Source organism: Lepidochelys olivacea (assembly GCF_965140295.1).
Source record: "Lepidochelys olivacea isolate rLepOli2 genome assembly, chromosome: 8".
Taxonomy (NCBI): domain Eukaryota; kingdom Metazoa; phylum Chordata; order Testudines; family Cheloniidae; genus Lepidochelys; species Lepidochelys olivacea.
In genome coordinates, this window is record NC_140418.1 from 73335843 (window position 1) to 73354931 (window position 19089).

The 19089-nt window shown below is 41.6% G+C and overlaps 1 protein-coding gene across 2 annotated transcripts in view; it reads right to left on the reverse strand.

Moving 5' to 3' along the window:
• Positions 1–19089, reverse strand: part of TLCD4 (TLC domain containing 4) — a 48859-nt gene that overhangs the window by 15716 nt on the left and 14054 nt on the right. For both annotated transcript variants that reach the window (XM_084635685.1, XM_084635684.1), the window contains exons 3-5: positions 8440–8529; positions 1698–1756; positions 360–454 (exon numbers count right to left, since the gene is read on the reverse strand). In XM_084635685.1, the coding sequence (XP_084491811.1) occupies positions 360–454; positions 1698–1756; positions 8440–8529 (244 nt within the window). The remainder of the gene's footprint in view (positions 1–359; positions 455–1697; positions 1757–8439; positions 8530–19089) is intronic.

Here is a 19089-nt window from a genome sequence, read left to right on the forward strand (position 1 = left end):
AATAGCTGTGTGGCCACAGCAGCATGGCTAGCAACACAAGTCCATACCCATGAGAAGAGGGGTCAGGCAGGTTTATACTTGGGTGCCTAGTCTAAACCACCATTGACATACTGCTATTTTTAATATGCTAGCTCAAGTATAGCTAGCGCATGTATGTCCAGCCAGGCTGGAAAGCACACTCCCAGCTGCAGTGTAGACATACCTACCCTTGCTTGTATGTAGAAATACAAAAAGTGGAGTTTCTTGGGGCAACGCTGTTGAGACACCAAACAGCCTAAATTCAGAGCCGTGAAATTCACCCTTAGTCACTATTCCCAATCTTGTCTGGTTGTTAGGATATTGGAAAATATAGCACTCACCAGTACAAAGTAGTAGGCATACAGAGCTGCCAAGTGATGAATTACAAAAAATTTATCACCAATTGCCTTCCAATAGTAAGTAATAAGAAACAAATCTGTAAGGGAAAAAAACCCATTACTACAACGTAAGCTACCTAAGGACTATAATAGTTCTCTTTAAAGCTTTCAATATTACAGCAATCTAAAAGGAAAAACCCTTTTTGGTTATCTGAGCTATGCATATATTTTGAATGACAAATGGTGTCCAACTGAACCCACAAAAAAGAAAAATAATCTGAATTGTCTTGGACTAGAGCATTTTAAGCTCAAGACTTCTGTATTCCATCCCCCAAATCACCCTGCACTTCAGATGGACATTAAATGTGAAAGAAAAAATTAGGCCTGATCACTGGTTAAAATACTTTAGCTCTTCAAAAAAATGTTCATAAATCTTTATATTTCCTATGTGAAGGGAGCTGCCTGGCCACAGGAGGTACACTGTGAGCAAGAGTAGATCCAGGGACCCCCCAGTTATAGGTCCTGGTCTAGAAGAGGACTCATGAGCCCACAGTAATTGTATCAAGAAACCCAGAGAGAAAAAGGGGCTTGAGGACACTGCCAGAATATGACTAGGTCCACTATGGGAATGGTGGAGCAGCAGATATTAGCAAGGCAGGGACCCCCTAATGCTAAAAACATTAGCTCTTTGATTTGTTGATTTCATTTAGTCATAGTCCACCAGTGATCACAAAAGATAATGATAACCTATGTCAGATTATTTAAGAACAAATAATTGAGTGAAAGTACAACTATAAGTAAGGATGACAGCCACATCAGATAAAATTAAAGATATTTTCAACCTCTTTCACATAGGATCAGACTCTGGCTTAAAAACATACAGGAAGACAGGGACAATGGGGAGAGGAGTAAGTATGCAGCTGTTTCCCCCAGCTTTATTGGGATTGCAAAAAACTTGCACTCTATGGGCACAGGGGAGAGTGAGGATATTAAAACTGCCAGCAGCAGTAGACATCCCAAAAGGGGTTGGGGTCACAACTCCCATCCCTTCTGCATTGTCTGGAGGACCAGAGCTGAGTATTAAGGGTGTTCACTGGACCATCTTAAAGCATGCAGTAGTAGCCACACTACTGTTGGGTGTTCCTTCAGCACCTAATAAGGCAGTATTTCCATCTCTCTCCTCCACTAGCAGGTTACCACCAGAAACTGTACCACAGCTCACGAACACAGCAGTAGTTTTAAAAGCTACACTGGAACCTATATTGTTTATAGAAGCTCATCACATCTTCAGAATAATATTTAGATGTATCTTTGTAAGTGATAGACAACGTATATAGTTACCAGAAATGAGGTAGCCTGTGGTAATAGCAATATTCAGTTTCACAATTGAAGGGTCACCCCTGTAAACATAAAAAAGGTACAGTTTCAGCCTTTATAATAAAAAGTTAAATTTGCATAGGACATACAAATATCGCAAACCATTCCCCTCCCCCCAGGCCACTCATGCTTGATCCAGCCATGTAGCATCATGGGAATTCAGGTGAGAGGGAGAGGAGAAGTTGCTAATTAGGAAGACTGATTCCAAAGACAGAACACATCTGCTGCCCCAGGGAGGCCAGCAGCAAGGATCACCTCATGCCTTGGGCAGCTGGCAAGGGAATGGAGCTGAAACTCAATAAGTCCCCTGGCATACTGAGGAGATGAACAAAGGTCAGCTAATACAGAGCTCTTGTCAGCACCAGGGCCGGCTCTAGGTTTTTTGCTGCCCCAAGCTCCAAGAGCACAACTGCCCAAGCAAAAAAAGGGAGGTGGCAGGAATGCCGCCTCTGAAATTGTGCCACCCCAAGCACATGCTTGCTTTGCTGATGCCTAGAGCCAGTAATAATGTCAGCAAAGGTGCTGACCAGGAAACACCCCCTTTTATGCCTCTGATCCTGCTCTAATTTTAGCAAACGTAGTTTGGGATGATAAGTACCAGTTGAGTGAGAAGTGATTTTTAAAAAAAACCTAATCATAAGATACCATGTTGACAGCTAAGTGCAAGGGAACATGAAAATTACTCTCCTGTAACCAAGCTATTTAAGAGGATCTCAGCAGTCTCACTTTTGGGAAGTGCTGAAATTGTAACTTGGACTGATGGAAACTTCTAAACAGCAGTGCCCACCGCTGCACTCCGTGCGCCCTGCCCCTCTCCTCATGGCTCCTCAAAGGGCAAAGCCATAAAAGCATACATGGTGTGCCAACCACCTCAGTTCTTTTACCACCTCAAGTCCAAAGTTGTAATTAGGACTCAGAGGAAAAAGGTGGGAAGCGAGTGTCATTATGCAGAATCCATCTCCAGGAGCTCTGGTTACAGGTGACTAACCTTCATTTGTTCTTTGAGTGGCCTCGGCACATTCCCACTCCTAGGAGTCTGGCAAGCAGTATTCTTCACTCTATACAGCGATCCAATGAGGTCTCATTAAAAATATTGTAAACTGCTTTACCAAATTGTGCATCTGATCTAGATGCCACATGTAAGGAATGTTTTATGAAGTATGAATTGAGACTAAGTAAAAGCTGTACAGATGCAGCTTTGTTCTCAGAGTGCACTCTAAGGTCTTTTGGAAAAGGTGCATTTAAAACACTCTTCAATACAGAGTCCAACCCATGTAGAAAGGTGTTGGGATGTGACTGCCCAAACTTCACTCTTTCCCCGTAAGAGACAAATAGTCTTGGCAATTTTCTGCCAGTCATAAAAGGCTAATGTTCTGTTAGCATCCAAGGTATGGAGTTTACCTAGAATGTAGCCTTGGAAAAAATACTGGCAAGTTTATGGATTGATGGGGATGATAGATGTTCATTAAACCCTTCAGAATCTTTTTAATTTATCATGACTAAATACAGTATTTTGTTCAACTAAGCTATAGTGAGCAGACATGGCTGCGAGATGTATTTTTACCAATGATATGGAGAGTCTCAAGCATTTCAGATTAATGAGATACTCCCATATGAATAGGAACTAAACCTAGGTTGACTGTTAGTTGCCCACAAAGAGAACCATTTCCACTTACGATCGTAAAAGTTGATGTTTCCTGGAGTTTAAACAGAATTCCTGTGCTTTTTACTCAGAACAGAACTATTCTATATCTGTCAAAATACTATTCTGCCCCATGGAGGCCTGGATGGCAAATCTGACCTCTAGGCTGGGCCCGTAATTCCAGGGAGAGACAGATAAACTGTTTGTGATCGTTGCAGTAGATCCCACAACTGCCGTTGTCTCACACAGGCCAAAGTAACTTTAGCTTTCTCTTGTTCGAATATTCATGAGAACCTTGAATTAGAAGAATTTGGGGCTGAGGGACAGAGAGGAGGAAACCTACTCCCTAGTCTACAGGAAATGAATCAGAGATGGACCGGTTGTCCATTCCTTCTCTGGAGCAATACCTCGGACAATTGGCATTACATCTTGTTGCAGATAGGTCCATCTCCAGGTACTCCCATGGGGAAGGGATGTCACTCTCTATAGAGTTCCCAAGTGACCACCTGTGCTGATCATGAAAGTCTGTCAACTGATCTGCCAGTATGTTGTCTTTGTCTGCAAAGTGAGGAGCTATATGATAAATTTGGTGTGCCATGCACCATTCCCACAGAGCCACCTGCCTGGAGTGGGCTAGGCTGACCTGCAGTTCTTCCTTTTCCTTCACCGAAACACAAAATTGCCATATCACATCAGACCAGTGGTCTTTAGATTCTAAAAGAGCTTCCATAGTGGACAGTGCTCGTTGGTGAAGTTTCATATTAATTCCTGTCAGCTAGTGATTTACTTATGACCTGAATCATAGAATATCAGGGTTGGAAGGGACCCCAGAAGGTCATCTAGTCCAACCCCCTGCTCAAAGCAGGACCAATTCCCAGTTAAATCATCCCAGCCAGGGCTTTGTCAAGCCTGACCTTAAAAACCTCTAAGGAAGGAGATTCTACCACCTCCCTAGGTAACGCATTCCAGTGTTTCACCACCCTCTTAGTGAAAAAGTTTTTCCTAATATCCAATCTAAACCTCCCCCACTGCAACTTGAGACCATTACTCCTCATTCTGTCATCTGCTACCACTGAGAACAGTCTAGAGCCATCCTCTTTGGAACCCCCTTTCAGGTAGTTGAAAGCAGCTATCAAATCCCCCCTCATTCTTCTCTTCTGCAGGCTAAACAATCCCAGCTCCCTCAGCCTCTCCTCATAACTCATGTGTTCCAGTCCCCTAATCATTTTTGTTGCCCTTCACTGGACTCTCCCCAATTTATCCACATCCTTCTTGAAGTGTGGGGCCCAAAACTGGACACAGTACTCCAGATGAGGCCTCACCAATGTCGAATAGAGGGGAACGATCACGTCCCTCGATCTGCTCGCTATGCCCCTACTTATACATCCCAAAATGCCATTGGCCTTCTTGGCAACAAGGGCACACTGCTGACTCATATCCAGCTTCTCGTCCACTGTCACCCCTAGGTCCTTTTCCGCAGAACTGCTGCCTAGCCATTCGGTCCCTAGTCTGTAGCTGTGCATTGGGTTCTTCCGTCCTAAGTGCAGGACCCTGCACTTATCCTTATTGAACCTCAGATTTCTTTTGGCCCAATCCTCCAATTTGTCTAGGTCCTTCTGTATCCTATCCCTCCCCTCCAGTGTATCTACCACTCCTCCCAGTTTAGTATCATCCGCAAATTTGCTGAGAGTGCAATCTACACCATCCTCCAGATCATTTATGAAGATATTGAACAAAACTGGCCCCAGGACAGACCCTTGGGGCACTCCACTTGATACCGGCTGCCAACTAGCCATGGAGCCATTGATCACTACCCGTTGAGCCTGACAATCTAGCCAGCTTTCTACCCACCTTATAGTGCATTCATCCAGCCCATACTTCCTTAACTTGCTGACAAGAATACTGTGGGAGACAGTGTCAAAAGCTTGCTAAAGTCTAGAAACAATATATCCACTGCTTTCCCTTCATCCACAGAACCAGTAATCTCATCATAGAAGGCGATTAGATTACTCAGGCATGACCTTCCCTTGGTGAATCCATGCTGGCTGTTCCTGATCACTTTCCTCTCATGCAAGTGCTTCAGGATTGATTCTTTGAGGACCTGCTCCATGATTTTTCCAGGGACTGAGGTGAGGCTGACTGGCCTGTAGTTCCCAGGATCCTCCTTCTTCCCTTTTTTAAAGATTGGCACTACATTAGCCTTTTTCCAGTCATCCAGGACTTCCCCGGTTTGCCATGAGTTTTCAAAGATAATGGCCAATGGCTCTGCAATCACAGCCGCCAATTCCTTCAGCACTCTCGGATGCAACTCGTCCGGCCCCATGGACTTGTGCACGTCCAGCTTTTCTAAATAGTCCCTAACCACCTCTATCTCCACAGAGGGCTGGCCATCTCTTCCCCATTTTGTGATGCCCAGCGCAGCAGTCTGGGAGCTGACCTTGTTCGTGAAGACAGAGGCAAAAAAAGCATTGAGTCCATTAGCTTTTTCCACATCCTCTGTCACTAGGTTGCCTCCCTCATTCAGTAAGGGCCCACACTTTCCTTGGCTTTCTTCTTGTTGCCAACATACCTGAAGAAACCCTTCTTGTTACTCTTGACATCTCTCGCTAGCTGCAGCTCCAGGTGTGATTTGGCCCTCCTGATTTAATTCCTACATGCCCGAGCAATATTTTTATACTCTTCCCTGGTCATAAGTCCAACCTTCCACTTCTTGTAAGCTTCTTTTTTATGTTTAAGATCCGCTAGGATTTCACCATTAAGCCAAGCTGGTCGCCTGCCATATTTACTATTCTTTCGACTCATTGGGATGGTTTGTCCCTGTAACTTCAACAGGGATTCCTTGAAATACAGCCAGCTCTCCTGGACTCCTTTCCCCTTCAAGTTAGTCCCCCAGGGGATCCTGGCCATCCGTTCCCTGAGGGAGTTGAAGTCTGCTTTCCTGAAGTCCAGGGTCCGTATCCTGCTGCTTACCTTTCTTCCCTGCGTCAGGATCCTGAACTCAACCAACTCATGGTCACTGCCTCCCAGATTCCCATCCACTTTTGCTTCCCCCACTAATTCTACCCGGTTTGTGAGCAGCAGGTCAAGAAAAGCACCCCCCCTAGTTGGCTCCTCTAGCACTTGCGCCAGGAAATTGTCCCCTACGCTTTCCAAAAACTTCCTGGATTGTCTATGCACTGCTGTATTGCTCTCCCAGCAGATATCAGGAAAATTAAAGTCACCCATGAGAATCAGGGCATGCGATCTAGTAGCTTCCGTGAGCTGCCGGAGGAAAGCCTCATCTACCTCATCCCCCTGGTCCGGTGGTCTATAGCAGACTCCTACCACAACATCACACTGAAGCATACCTTCCTCCTCCCCCCACCAATTTCTCTCTCCTATTCTCACACCCTCCGATTTCTCCCTCATTTTCATAACCTTAAACAATACCTAAGTAGTCTATAAAGTCAATGGTATTAAGAAGGGGGGGGAGGGGAACCTACTAATATGGAACCAATAGAAATCAAGGGAGCTTAGAATCTTGCAGGACAGAACCCTAAACAATTATAATATCCCTGTGAGGAAATAGTGAAAGCATTATCCTATTCTTAGGAATGAAAAACAATAGCATTAAAAAGAATATTCCCAAAGCCACACGTCAAGTCAGTTGCAAAGTTGTGATTAGAACTCCTAACTTCATAGCATCCAGTCCTGTTCAGTAGACTAGACCATATTGCATTCTATTACTGATCTGTAAACCGAACAATATCAAATGCAAACATTTTTTCTGTTTTTAAAACCAGATGAAATATTTTTTGCATTTGAGTTTAGTCAGATTCCCATGTTATGATTCAGTTTAAAATAAAGTTATGGTGGAAAGAAGAGTTAAAGCTTTAAAAAAAATAAAAAGTTTAATTATACAGGTAAAATCAACAGTATCTCTTATATTTAAAGAAAGGGAAAAGTCAGTCCCAATAAAGGGTAACAGCTTCAATCTCATGAATCAACTCAAACAAAATCCTGTATTATACTGCAAAAGTCTGTTGGGGGTGGGAAAAAAGGACAAACGCCAAGGACCAAAACCAGTAAACTTATTTTCTTTTGAGTTTTTAAGTTGTAATGCAGAAAGATCTTCTAGTTAGATGAACTACTGGAAAAAATCAGTGAAGGAGGAGCAGCAGCAGCATTTATTAGAGAGAGTACCTCTGTTGTACCACTATTGACAAAAATCTTTTCAGAGGGGGTGGGGAGCTGAAGAACTGTTATAGTGTCTTGGTTATACTAAAGAAACCAAAAAAATCCCCATCCATCTCATCTAATCTAACTTTTGGTCATAATCTCCCCCCCAACATTCTGAGGGTGCAACCAACCTAATTTTCAATTACTAAGGGACAGTCTCCACTCATTGATATATTTTGCTTTCCACAACCAAATCTCTGTACAGCTTTTCATGAGTGATGTACCAGAGTATTCAGATTCTAATATCTAAACTGCGTTGTTAAATCTATTTACCTAAATTTGGGTTATTGCTGATTATGTACGCTATGTATCATATGACATTTAAAACTAACTTTATATTTGTGGATAATCTAAGCACTATATCCAGATGTACAGACACTTTCCCCAATCTATTATATATTTCTTTTTTTTTAACATTAGCTTTAATAAAATTTTTATAATTTCGCTGTTTCACTTTACAAGCAAAATAGTAAATAGATGCAAATAATGATGTTAAATCTTCAGTCACCTTTTTGACTGTTTAGGGTTGTATTTTCAGAACCGTGCATTAAAATTGGAGATTGAAATTCAGTTAAGTCCTGAGAAGTGTGTGTGTTTATACTAAGTTGTAGAAACAGTTATACAGTAGACTTATAATGGCATTTTAATTGGCAAAATATTTTGGATTTTACCAGAGATAGTCAGGACAGACCTAAAATGGCCCTCTACATTTTAAGAGAAACTGAGTGATAATTTGGCTAGTTATTACTCTAACATGATAGCAACATCGTGAGACAAAGATGTGGGGAAATGGGAACAAAGAAAAAAGTCATTCTTAAAAAGTCAGTTTGATATAACTTGTCTTACCAGACATGGTCAGCATTAACAGCTTCATCATACAACAAGATATATACACAAAAAGCACCAACCACCAAGGCATGGAATGTGGATACTGTCCTGAAAAAAGAATTACATTTGTGATTACCATTCTGAACGATACCACAATTTAGAATATACTATCTTAAGTGCAAGATGGTATATTTCCAAGGAAATTCTAAATGACATACAGAACTTCTGTAATTATATCTATCAGCTCATGGATTGACTGGTTTTTAATACAGACAGCAAAAGTATACATGGGAAGCAGGAATTTTTTTTTATAATGACAAAGTAGTTAATTTTATGTTTTAACATACCTTGATAGCTGTCCTATTCATTGACACTTATCTGAAAAAGCAAACTCATGATTAAGCTCTTTAAATTCATTCTTCCAGCAGTGATCAACTTGTTAAATGGACCAAAAGACGTCTTGTACTTTATACTGAATTCAAAGTGGTCCATATATGCTATGTTAGCAGATTTCTGTTTGTAAGCACTAAATTTAACAGCTGGAATGCTTCCCCCCCCCCCCCCCCGCCTTTTTTTTTTTTTTTTTTTTTTTAAAAAGGTAGGTGGAGAGGGCTGGAGATTAAACAGGAACTCTAGCACTGACAGCTTCAGAGAGGGACAGTCTTGTGCATATGACCCAGCTTCTAGGTCTCATAGAACAAAATTTAGTAGTACAAGACAGCAAGATTGCAATTGCAAGACTGCAATACACAAATATGAGCATCATTGGTGTGCTGAGGGAATAGCAGCTATAGTATAAATGATCATGCTTATTTTGACACACAGCTTCATCTTCAGCAAGATTCCTAAACCCAATATATTCCCTCCCCTGCATTAAAGATGGCTTTGGAAGGGGGTCTGGCAGCATCTATGCTAGGCCAAATGCCTGCGAATTTCAAGTTGGATATATTTCATAGAAGACAGCATAATAAGGGGTGCATAGATCCAAAATTTGTGAAATGTGCAAACTAATCATTGTTCATCCAGTTGTGGATTTAAGACACTGCACAGTCAGACACAGGGGACACCATCTTCTCTCAAATTAGCACTCACCCCTACCTTTTTTAAAATTTTAGTGCAAAAGGAAAAGCAAGGTGCAAAAATTGTGTTTACTGTAACAAATTTCAGACATGAAATTTCAAAATTGTGTCATACAGTCAAGTCTAAAGTGTCAGACATTAGACAATTAAGGCTATATAATGCAATGCACACATATGCAAGGAGGCAAAGGGAACCCTATATTTGCCTTCTGCATTTAAAATACTAATAATTTGGAAAAAAATCAAATTTTCAATATATAAACATTATCAGAGTCCCAAACACGTCTCTGCAGGATTTAAATGGAAAACTACTTGTTCTGCTCAAGCCTTTCCCCAAATGACAAGTTAGTTTCTTACTCTCCCTAGTTACAAAAGCCATTCTTTCCAATCCCAATGGATTATACTGTAAATCTCCAATAAGAGATGTCTGGATGGTTTCCACTTTAATTTGTGTTACTGTGCTGCTTTCAGCAATTGCTTTTAATGGAATGTTCTACCAAATGGATAGAATATAGTCTTTTAATTAATCTTCAGAACAGTTAAATATAGCTGTATAGCACAAGTGTATTTACTGCAATAGGTTTTTTGGACAAATGCACAGAGTTGCCCACTCTTGTGATTTTATTGAAAATCTAATGAAAAACTGATGCTTTAATAAAGGTCCACCTCCTGGAGACAAGTGATTTCAGGAGAACCTCAGTTTGTTAAAAAAAAGTTTCTAATCTTCATGTTTAGATAGAAAATGTAATCTGAGAATACCCTGAAAGCTCATAAACTAGAAGGCAGATATTAAAAAACCCAAAAGGTTTCTTTTTTTCCTCCCTTTAAATACATTGTGATTTTTAAGACAATCCCATGGGGTTTCTGCTCAGGATTTTTGGAGTGGTCAGTACTGAAAGTGGTAAGTGTTAGATAATTTGTACAGATCTTTACTTTAGAATCAGTTTCTTTTAAGAATGGCTGTTTTATCCAGAGTTTCAGAGTAGCATCCAAAGTTCACATTTTAGCACTTAACTTTTAAGATACACTACTGGTACAGAAACTGCAGGCTTCCTCCTTATCTATACACAGAGGTCCTCCACAGGGAAAGGGGGAGGAAAAGTACAACTCCTTACATTTACTTACAAATCTAGATCAAGTTTAATATATGCCTTGAAACCACTGTCAAATCCCACATTCTGAATCTATACACTTTAAAAATGTAAAGGAATACGTTGCATAGTATTATTTTACTATAGTATCAATATTAAGATTTTTTGCAACTGAATCACCACCACAACCAATAAGAATCAGGATTATATGAATGACAGATTAAAATTTTAAAACAATAACTGTGATGCAGTACAAATTTTGTCTTCACATTTAAGAATTGCAGAAGTAGTTACTGCAATGAAGCATAATTCCAAGTGATTGGAATACACAATCCAAATGAAGGCCAAACATCTGATCTATTAAATCCTCTGAATTCTAATGGCTTATCTACACCACATCAGTTAGCTCAAATTAGTACACTCAAGTGACTGCACCCATGCTAACCTAGCTTGAGTGAAAGCAACCGCACTAGGAAAAACTCAAACCATGCAGAGTAATTGGATTAGCAGTACAGAGCTATGAGATAAGCAACTGATTGAGCATCAACAGCACTAAAGCTTCAATCCATACTCCCCAATAGACCAGCCACCTTGAGCTTAGAGTACCACTTAACTCAAGCTAAACACTTTCAAAGAATAGCATTCATGGAAACGGCACTGGAGCAGGATAGTCGATAGTGTAAAGCAGTGTTGCAGATGCCTTACAATACTCTGGTCAACCACAAAACCAAGGAGTCTTGGTGACTTTTGGACCATAGAAACTAAATGAAGAATGAAGGAAGAAAGAAAACGTATGCTGGCTCAGTCATTGCCCAGACAAACAAGTGCCAGAAACTGAGGCGGGGGTGAAAAGTTTGTAATTGGAATACATACAAACTTAATATTCAAAACAGGAAATTATGTGCTTAACTTCAAGGAAAAATATGTTTATTGGAACATACGAACAGTATATCAGGCTGGAGAACTTGATGCACAAGTTGAAAAGATATGAGTGGGAAAACATCAGCTATGCCAAAAGAGATGAGAATGCAAAGGAGAATTCTACCATGATAAACATAGGATATTGACATTGGGAAGAGAAGATGGTGGATACCAGGACAGAGCTGAATTGTGCTAAAGCCAAAGACAAGGCAGGGTCTTATGGCATTTAATCCAATATCTTCTCATATATTGAAGGAGAGATTTGGAATCAAACTTGGTACCGTTACAATAGTACAAATATGTGCTGACCTCAGTAGTGCCCAAGGAGAAATTGATTAATTTTATAATGATCTGCTGAAAACAATACAAGATGTTTCAAGACAAGCTCTGTTATTGGTGATGGGAGACATTCACGCCAAAGTAAAAGCAGACTGGAATTCCTGGGCTGGAGCAGTAACCAGATTTGGAACAGATGAAGAAAACAAAAGGAGAAAGACTTCTAAGGCTATGTCTACACCACATCTTATGTCAGAATAATTTAGGTCACTCAGGGGTGTGACTAAACCACCTCCTTGAGCAACATAAGTTAACTGACATAAGCACTGGTGTGGATAGTGCTATGCAGAGGGGAGAGCTTCTCCTGCTGGCATAGCTACTGCCTCTTTGTGGAGGTGGTTTATTATGCAACTGAGGGAGGGGTCTCCTTTTTGCATATAAAACCTTCACCAGATGCACTGGAGCAGTGCTGTAAGTGTAGATAAGCCCTATATCTCTACATAAGCAACAACCTGGTGATAACAAACATGCTATTTCAACAAAGCAAGCTGCAGAGGATGTGGACATGGACATCACTGACACTGGCAAACCAGGTGCCAGCTCTTGCCAAGGCTTTAGGCCTCAGCTGTGCACTGCCAAAATTAATTGCTGGAAACTAGTCTGTTTCACCTGTGCTTTAGTATGTTTAAAATGGGTATTAAACTTGTAACAATATGTTTAGTGTTTATGAAACACTTGTAAATTGCTGCATGAATTAGTCTCACTTATAGTAGATTACTAGGTAGAAGGTAATTAAGTTTTTGCTTTATCAAACTTTTTAAAAGTTTGCTCTGAAACTGAATCTGTTAGGAGGGATCATCTCCTGCTCATCAAGGCAGCTATGAAAACTAAAGTGGCAATTGTGGGATACCACAATACAAAGACTTTGTTAATTGCCCCTTGACACCCATGAAGAGGCTAAAAGCAAAAGGGCTCCTCCCATCAACATAAATTCTGGAAGAAGAAGAAGAGCTGACAAGAAATTCTTCTCTTTTGCTGTTTGGACTATGACAGGGCGAGAGCTAAGAAACAGATCTCCATGGTCAACCTAAAAGGCCTTCTGAGTGGACAGATTACTACAACTCTGCCACCTTTTGGAACCATAGTCTGTAACTCATTTGTTTATAGACGTTTACTTGGAAGTGTTATGAGACGGAGTAAACACATGAACTAGGGATCACCAAATAAAGTTAAATAGGCAGCAGGTTTAAAACAAAAAGTACATCACAATGCACAGTTAACCTGTGGAACTCCTTGCCAAAGGATGTTGTCAAGGCCAAGATTAGACTAGGGTTCAAAAAGGAACTAGATAAATTCATGGAGGATGGTCCATGAATAGCTATTAGCCAGGATGAGTAGGGATGGTGTCCATAGCCTCTGTTTGCCAGAAGCTGGGAATGAGCAACAGGGGATGGATCACTTGATGATTGCCTGTTCTGTTCATTCCCTCTGGGGCACCTGGCATTGGCCACTGTCAGAAGACCAGATATGGGGCTAGATGAACCTTTGGTCTGATTCAGTATGCCCGTTCTTTTGTTCTTAACTAAAAAAGAAATGAGTTATTACAAGGTTAATAAACGCTTAGTTTATTACAAGATTGTCTACAAGTGTTGTCTTTGATGAGATATAAAGAACAAATTGACTGGACTGCGAGAAACCTGAATATTTTGTGATCTTTGGTTTACAGCAACCAACTATCACTAAGGTCTTCTTGCCTGGGTGGCAAGATAGACTGGAAGGCCCAAGGAGACATTGACTCTGTAAGGTGGTTATAGTGCTTTAGGAGTTCACATGTGTTACTGGATTGGTGAAATCCAATTATAGATTTCTCCCAATTTGGGGCCTTTGCCCTGTTTCTTGAAAGTCTGCCCTGAGGTTGGCACTCATGGTTGTGAGCCACTCCAGACAGTGTAACAATCACCCGATAGGTAATTAAAGAACATGATGGACTTTGTACTTGTGAATCACAGGTGGAAAACAATTGTTGTGCAGATCATTTGCAGTTGATCATAAGTTAGTGCTGGCATCAATTGGGATGAAAAAGTGCCAAGAATTAAGATGTGGACAAATTGAAAGACAGGTATGAGGAAAGGATACAGAAGAGCCATGCAGAAAATCATCATACATCTGGTGAAAGAATAAATGAACATGAAGAGACATGGAACAGTAAAAATAATGGGATTACAAGAGTGGCTGAACAAATGTTGGGCTACAAGGCCAAAATGAAGAAAAAAAGGTGGAAAATGGATTAGATGCTGCAACTGAGTGACAAGTGTAGGAAGCTGAAGGAGAATAAAAAGGAGGATAGAGAATTTAAAAGCTCAGTACAATAGGCTGACTAGACATAAAACAGGAAGCAAAGACTGATAGGAACAACTGGATAAGCGAACAGTGTAAAGAAGCAGAAGACTACACAAAGAAATGCAACACAAGGGTTGTATTGCAAGATAAGAACTGTGTAAGACATATGAACTGCAGAGGTCAGTGGTAAAAGAAGTGTGGAGACATAATTGAGGATTAACAAGCAAAGAACAAACCATGAAAAAATATTTTGAAGAGACATACAATGTCTCGAACACAGAAGATGAAATGGTCTTGAACAAGCTTCCCAGCACAAATGAGGGAGAGCAAATGCTGGAATCCTTAGAAGTAAGGATCCCAATGGAAAGTTGCAAAGAAAAAAGGAGCCAGGAAAGCAACAACATAACCAAAAGCTGCTGCAAGCAAGGAACACTTGGTAAAGGCAATGCACAAGCTATTCAACAAGATTTACAAACAAGAACAAGGGCCGAGTGAATGGGGGAAAGCGACAGTAGTACCAATCTATTAAAAAAAAAGTGAAGGCAAGAACTACAGAGGACTCAGCTTATCAACTGTGCTGGTAAAAGCATTCACCAAGATATTGCAGAGATCAAATAAGTGTGCGGAAATGGCACTTGCAGAGGAACAGGCCAGATTTAGACCAGGACAATGTACAGTATATCCGTTATTTGTGATATGATAGATATAAGAGGTACATGTAACAGGTTTGGTTGTGTGCTAACAACTGTATAGACTTCAAAACAGGCTTTTGACAGCACTTGGCAGAAACAGTTATGGCAACTTATGAGAATACATGGCATCTCAAAGAAAACGTCTACAGCAAGTTGATGAGTGCAGTAAGAGTAGACACGAAGCAGAGTGGATCAGGACAACCACAGGAGTGAGGCAAGGATACACACTATAATCAGTTTTGTTCACCTTGTTACTGGAAGCATTAATTAGTGTAGTACTGAGAGATGAAACAGGAGGAGTTATATTACGTTTTATGATAATGCATAACCTTAGATTCTCATACAATATTGACCAAGAAGGATTATAGATAATTGACAAGGTAGATCAGGAAAGCAGAAAAGTCAGACTGAAGAACACCATGGTGAAGAGAAAAATTATGGCAACTGGAAGACAAGATCAAACTCCGAGGCAAAAAACCAGAACACATGGAGGAAAAAATTGTGTACCTTGGAGGACCAGTATTGAAGAACAGGAATTGTGAAGAGGATATCAAAAGAAAAAAATTCTGACTAGTAGTATCTGAAGGGAGTCTGCCACTCATTTAAATGACATCTTGGAATGTCTAAATTCATCAGCCATTGATGGAGGAGAGGGCATTACCACTTCATCTGGTGAGTGCTGATTAAAAGAAAGGAAACAAAAGGGCAGGAATAAATGGTCAGTTTTCAGAATGGAGAGAGGTAAATAGCGGTGTCCCCCAAGGGTCTATACTGGGACCAGTCCTATTCAACATATTCATAAATTATCTGGAAAAAGGGGTAAACAGTGAGGTGGCAAAATTTGCCAGTGACACAAGACTGCTTTGGACTTATCTTGAGTAGACTGAAAAGTTATAAAGAGATCTCACAAAACTGGGTGACTAGGCAACAAAATGGCAGATGAAATTCAGTGTTAAAAAATGCAAAGTAATGCACACTGGAAAACATAATCCCAAGTATACATATAAAATGATGGGGTCTAAATTAGCTGTAACCACTCAAGAAAGATCTTTGAGTCATTGTGGCTAGTTCTCTGAAAACATCTGCTCAATGTGCAGCAGCAGTCAAAAAAAGTGACCAGAATGTTGGTAATAATTAAGAAAAGGATTGATAATAAAACAGAAAATATCTATTGTCTCTATAGAAATCCATGGTATGCCCACATCTTGAATACCACTTGCAGATGTGGTTGTGGTCACCCCTTCTCAGAAAAGATGTATTGGAATTGGAAAAGACTGAGAAAAGGACAACAAAAATTAGGGTTATAGGACAGCTTCGATATGAGGAGAGATTAATAAGACTGGGACTTTTCAGCTTGGAAAAGAAACGACTAAGGGGGGATATGATAGAGATCTATAAAATCATGACTGGTGTGGAGAAAGTAAATAAGAAAGTGTTATTTACTCTTCTCATTACACAAGAACTAGAGATCACCAAATGAAATTAATAGGCAGCAGGTTCAAAACAAACAAAAGGATATATTTCTTCACACAATGTACAGTCAACCTGTGGATCTCCTGGCCAGAGAACGTAGTGAAGGCCAAGACTATAACAGTGTTCAAAAAGGAACTAGATAAATTCATGGAGGATAGGTCCATTCATGGCTATTAGCCAGGATGGACTGGGGATGATGTCCCTAACCTCTGTTTGCCAGAAGCTAGGAAAGGGGAACAGATCACTTGATGATTACCTCTTCTGTTCATTCCCTCTGAAGCACCTGGCATTGGCCACTGTTGGAAGACAGGATACTGACCTTTGGTCTGACCCAGTATAGCTGTTCTTATGGTACTTTTGAGGGGTGGTCTCCTTATCTGTCCTAGCTTTGTGTTCTGTCTTTTCCTGCTAGGGAATGGTTTGAGGTGGTAAAGATTGTGTCTCCCTATCATCCCAGTGGGCTAGGCTCAGAGCCCCATAAAATTGCTGTTTGCAGGCAGTCCAGGGATCCCAATATGGCCATTGTGGGGCTCCATATGGGAGAGGAGGTGGCATCCAGGATTGTCCCCACCATTTGGAGTGACCTTCCCAGGCTTCCTGCTTGTCTCTATGACTAACATGGAATGGGTTCGTATGAAGGTGGGTGGGAGAGCCCTACACCGAAATAGGAGAGGCTGACTGGACTCATTGGAGGTCCCCTTCATCTTCCATTGAACTATGAGGAGGAAGAGTCCCAGCTGAAAACGGTGCAAGGAGTCAGGCAGTACTGGTGACAAGCGGGTCTCGGTGCCAAAAGGCATTTGGTGCCCATGATCAGCAGCAACTCCTGTTCCTCTGCTACAGTCAACTCCTTCAAGTACCTATCTTTTTGAGGTACCAAATAAAGCATTGGTACCAATGTGATGATCGCTCTAAGTGGACAGTACCAAGGGTTTGGATTGCTCTGACAAGGACACAGACAGAGGCAGATGCTTCAACTTACAGTATACCAAAGGACCTGTCATGGGGCAGTACAGGAGGTAGGGTTGTGTACAGTAGTACAGCTGGAGGAATGTCTCTCCTTGCCATCTCTGACATGCCCACATGGTACTAAAGCTTGCTTGGAGCTGAGTTTGCTCTTAGAAGAGCTATGGAGTTTCCTGGCTCCACTGGTACTGCCAGGGTAGCCTGAATGGTACTGGGCAGAGAGGTTGATGATCCTGAGACCATTGACCCAGTGGGAGATCGAGATCTTTTAGGAAGAGACTCCCTGCAAGGTGAGTTGGAGTTCCTCTTCCTGGGGCTTCTGGAGGTCTCAGAAGCCTTCCCTTTTCTGGGGGAGTGATGAACTGAGGTTGACAGGACACTGGATGTGTCTGGAGACTGATGTACTAGAGGGGGAAGTCTCCTGACCTGCCTCTGAAGCAGAGAAAAGAGAACATGCCATCATAAGCCTCAGCTTGATCTTCCAGTTCTTCCTCACCCTGAATTTAAGGGTGAAACAGAAGTTATGCTCCAGTGGGACATACAAGTCTTCCAGGCAGTAAACACACTTGGAGTGGTCATTGCTAGCCGGGATGGTCTACTGACAAATGAGGCACCATTTAAAAAGAGATGGACATGCCCTCCCCAGGAAAGCAAACCTCCTGAAAGGAAGGAGGAAAAAAAATGTAAAAACTAAACTAGACAGCTATACTAAGTTAAGACAATAAAATTTTAATAAATGAGGCACACTCAAGGTGGACATGCTAGAGCTCCATCTCAGGCTAAGGTGGATGAAAAGGAACTAAGGGTGATTCACCTGTCCAGCTTGATGTAGCCTCAGTGTGGAGCATGAGGTCATGTAGGGTGCATTGACAAGTTGAATGGAAATTTCCAATCGAAGGCATATGTGCATGTAAGCAGAGTCAGAATGAGCTCTACCCTGACATCTGGTGGTGAGCTGTGGAAAAGGACTTCAGGGGCTGATCTCGTTTGCCTGGGCACACCCACTCTGCCTAGCATGATGGGACTGCTTGCTCAAATGGTCACTTTGGCTTCTGTGCGATTCTCAGTCTTTGTTATAGGGGCAGGAGTAATAAAGTGTTGTTATCCTGGTTATGTGAATCAAGGATAGTAGAACTGTACTTGGCATTTTATGGTGGAGGGACTTGCCCTCAACTAAGTAGCACTCGCTAGGCAAGGGACATGGGTTCCAAAGCCCAGTGAATTGAGAGAGGCTGGCAATAAGTATTTGGGGCCCACACTACCAGGTACAAACACCACTTTGACCCCCTCCTCTCCCCACTGTGTAACAGGGCTAATTTTGACTCCATAAGGAGTCTTGTTACATGCTGCAGAGCTGAAATCACTGATACCTAGGTATAAACATTAGACCTACTTTGAACTAGTGGTTGAGTGCACCAGCACTGAGGCTGCCCTACTAACATAGCTCTCAGTGATTTTAGCTGTTAAGTGTGAGGGGAGGGGGCTGAAGACATATTGGTGAGCAGCCAGCAGGTAGTGAAGACTGCAGCAGAATCCCATGGAGAGTTGTGGCAATTGGCTGTCGACCCAAGGAGTGGAGCATGTAAGATGCCCCCAAACCTCCCCCTACTTCCACCCAGGCTGGGAGGTGAACTCTGGAGCTGCACTGACCAAGGACAGAAACTGTGGGTGGGGTGACTTTTGGGTTGCTGGACTTAAGACCCTGAGGGGAAAAGGACACTGTCAAACTTACTTGGGGGTGGGTCTTTTGCACATGGTTTGTGTTATGAATCCTGTTTGTGGCGTTTCCCCAACATAATGAACATTGTTTTCCTCCTTTATTAAAAGGCT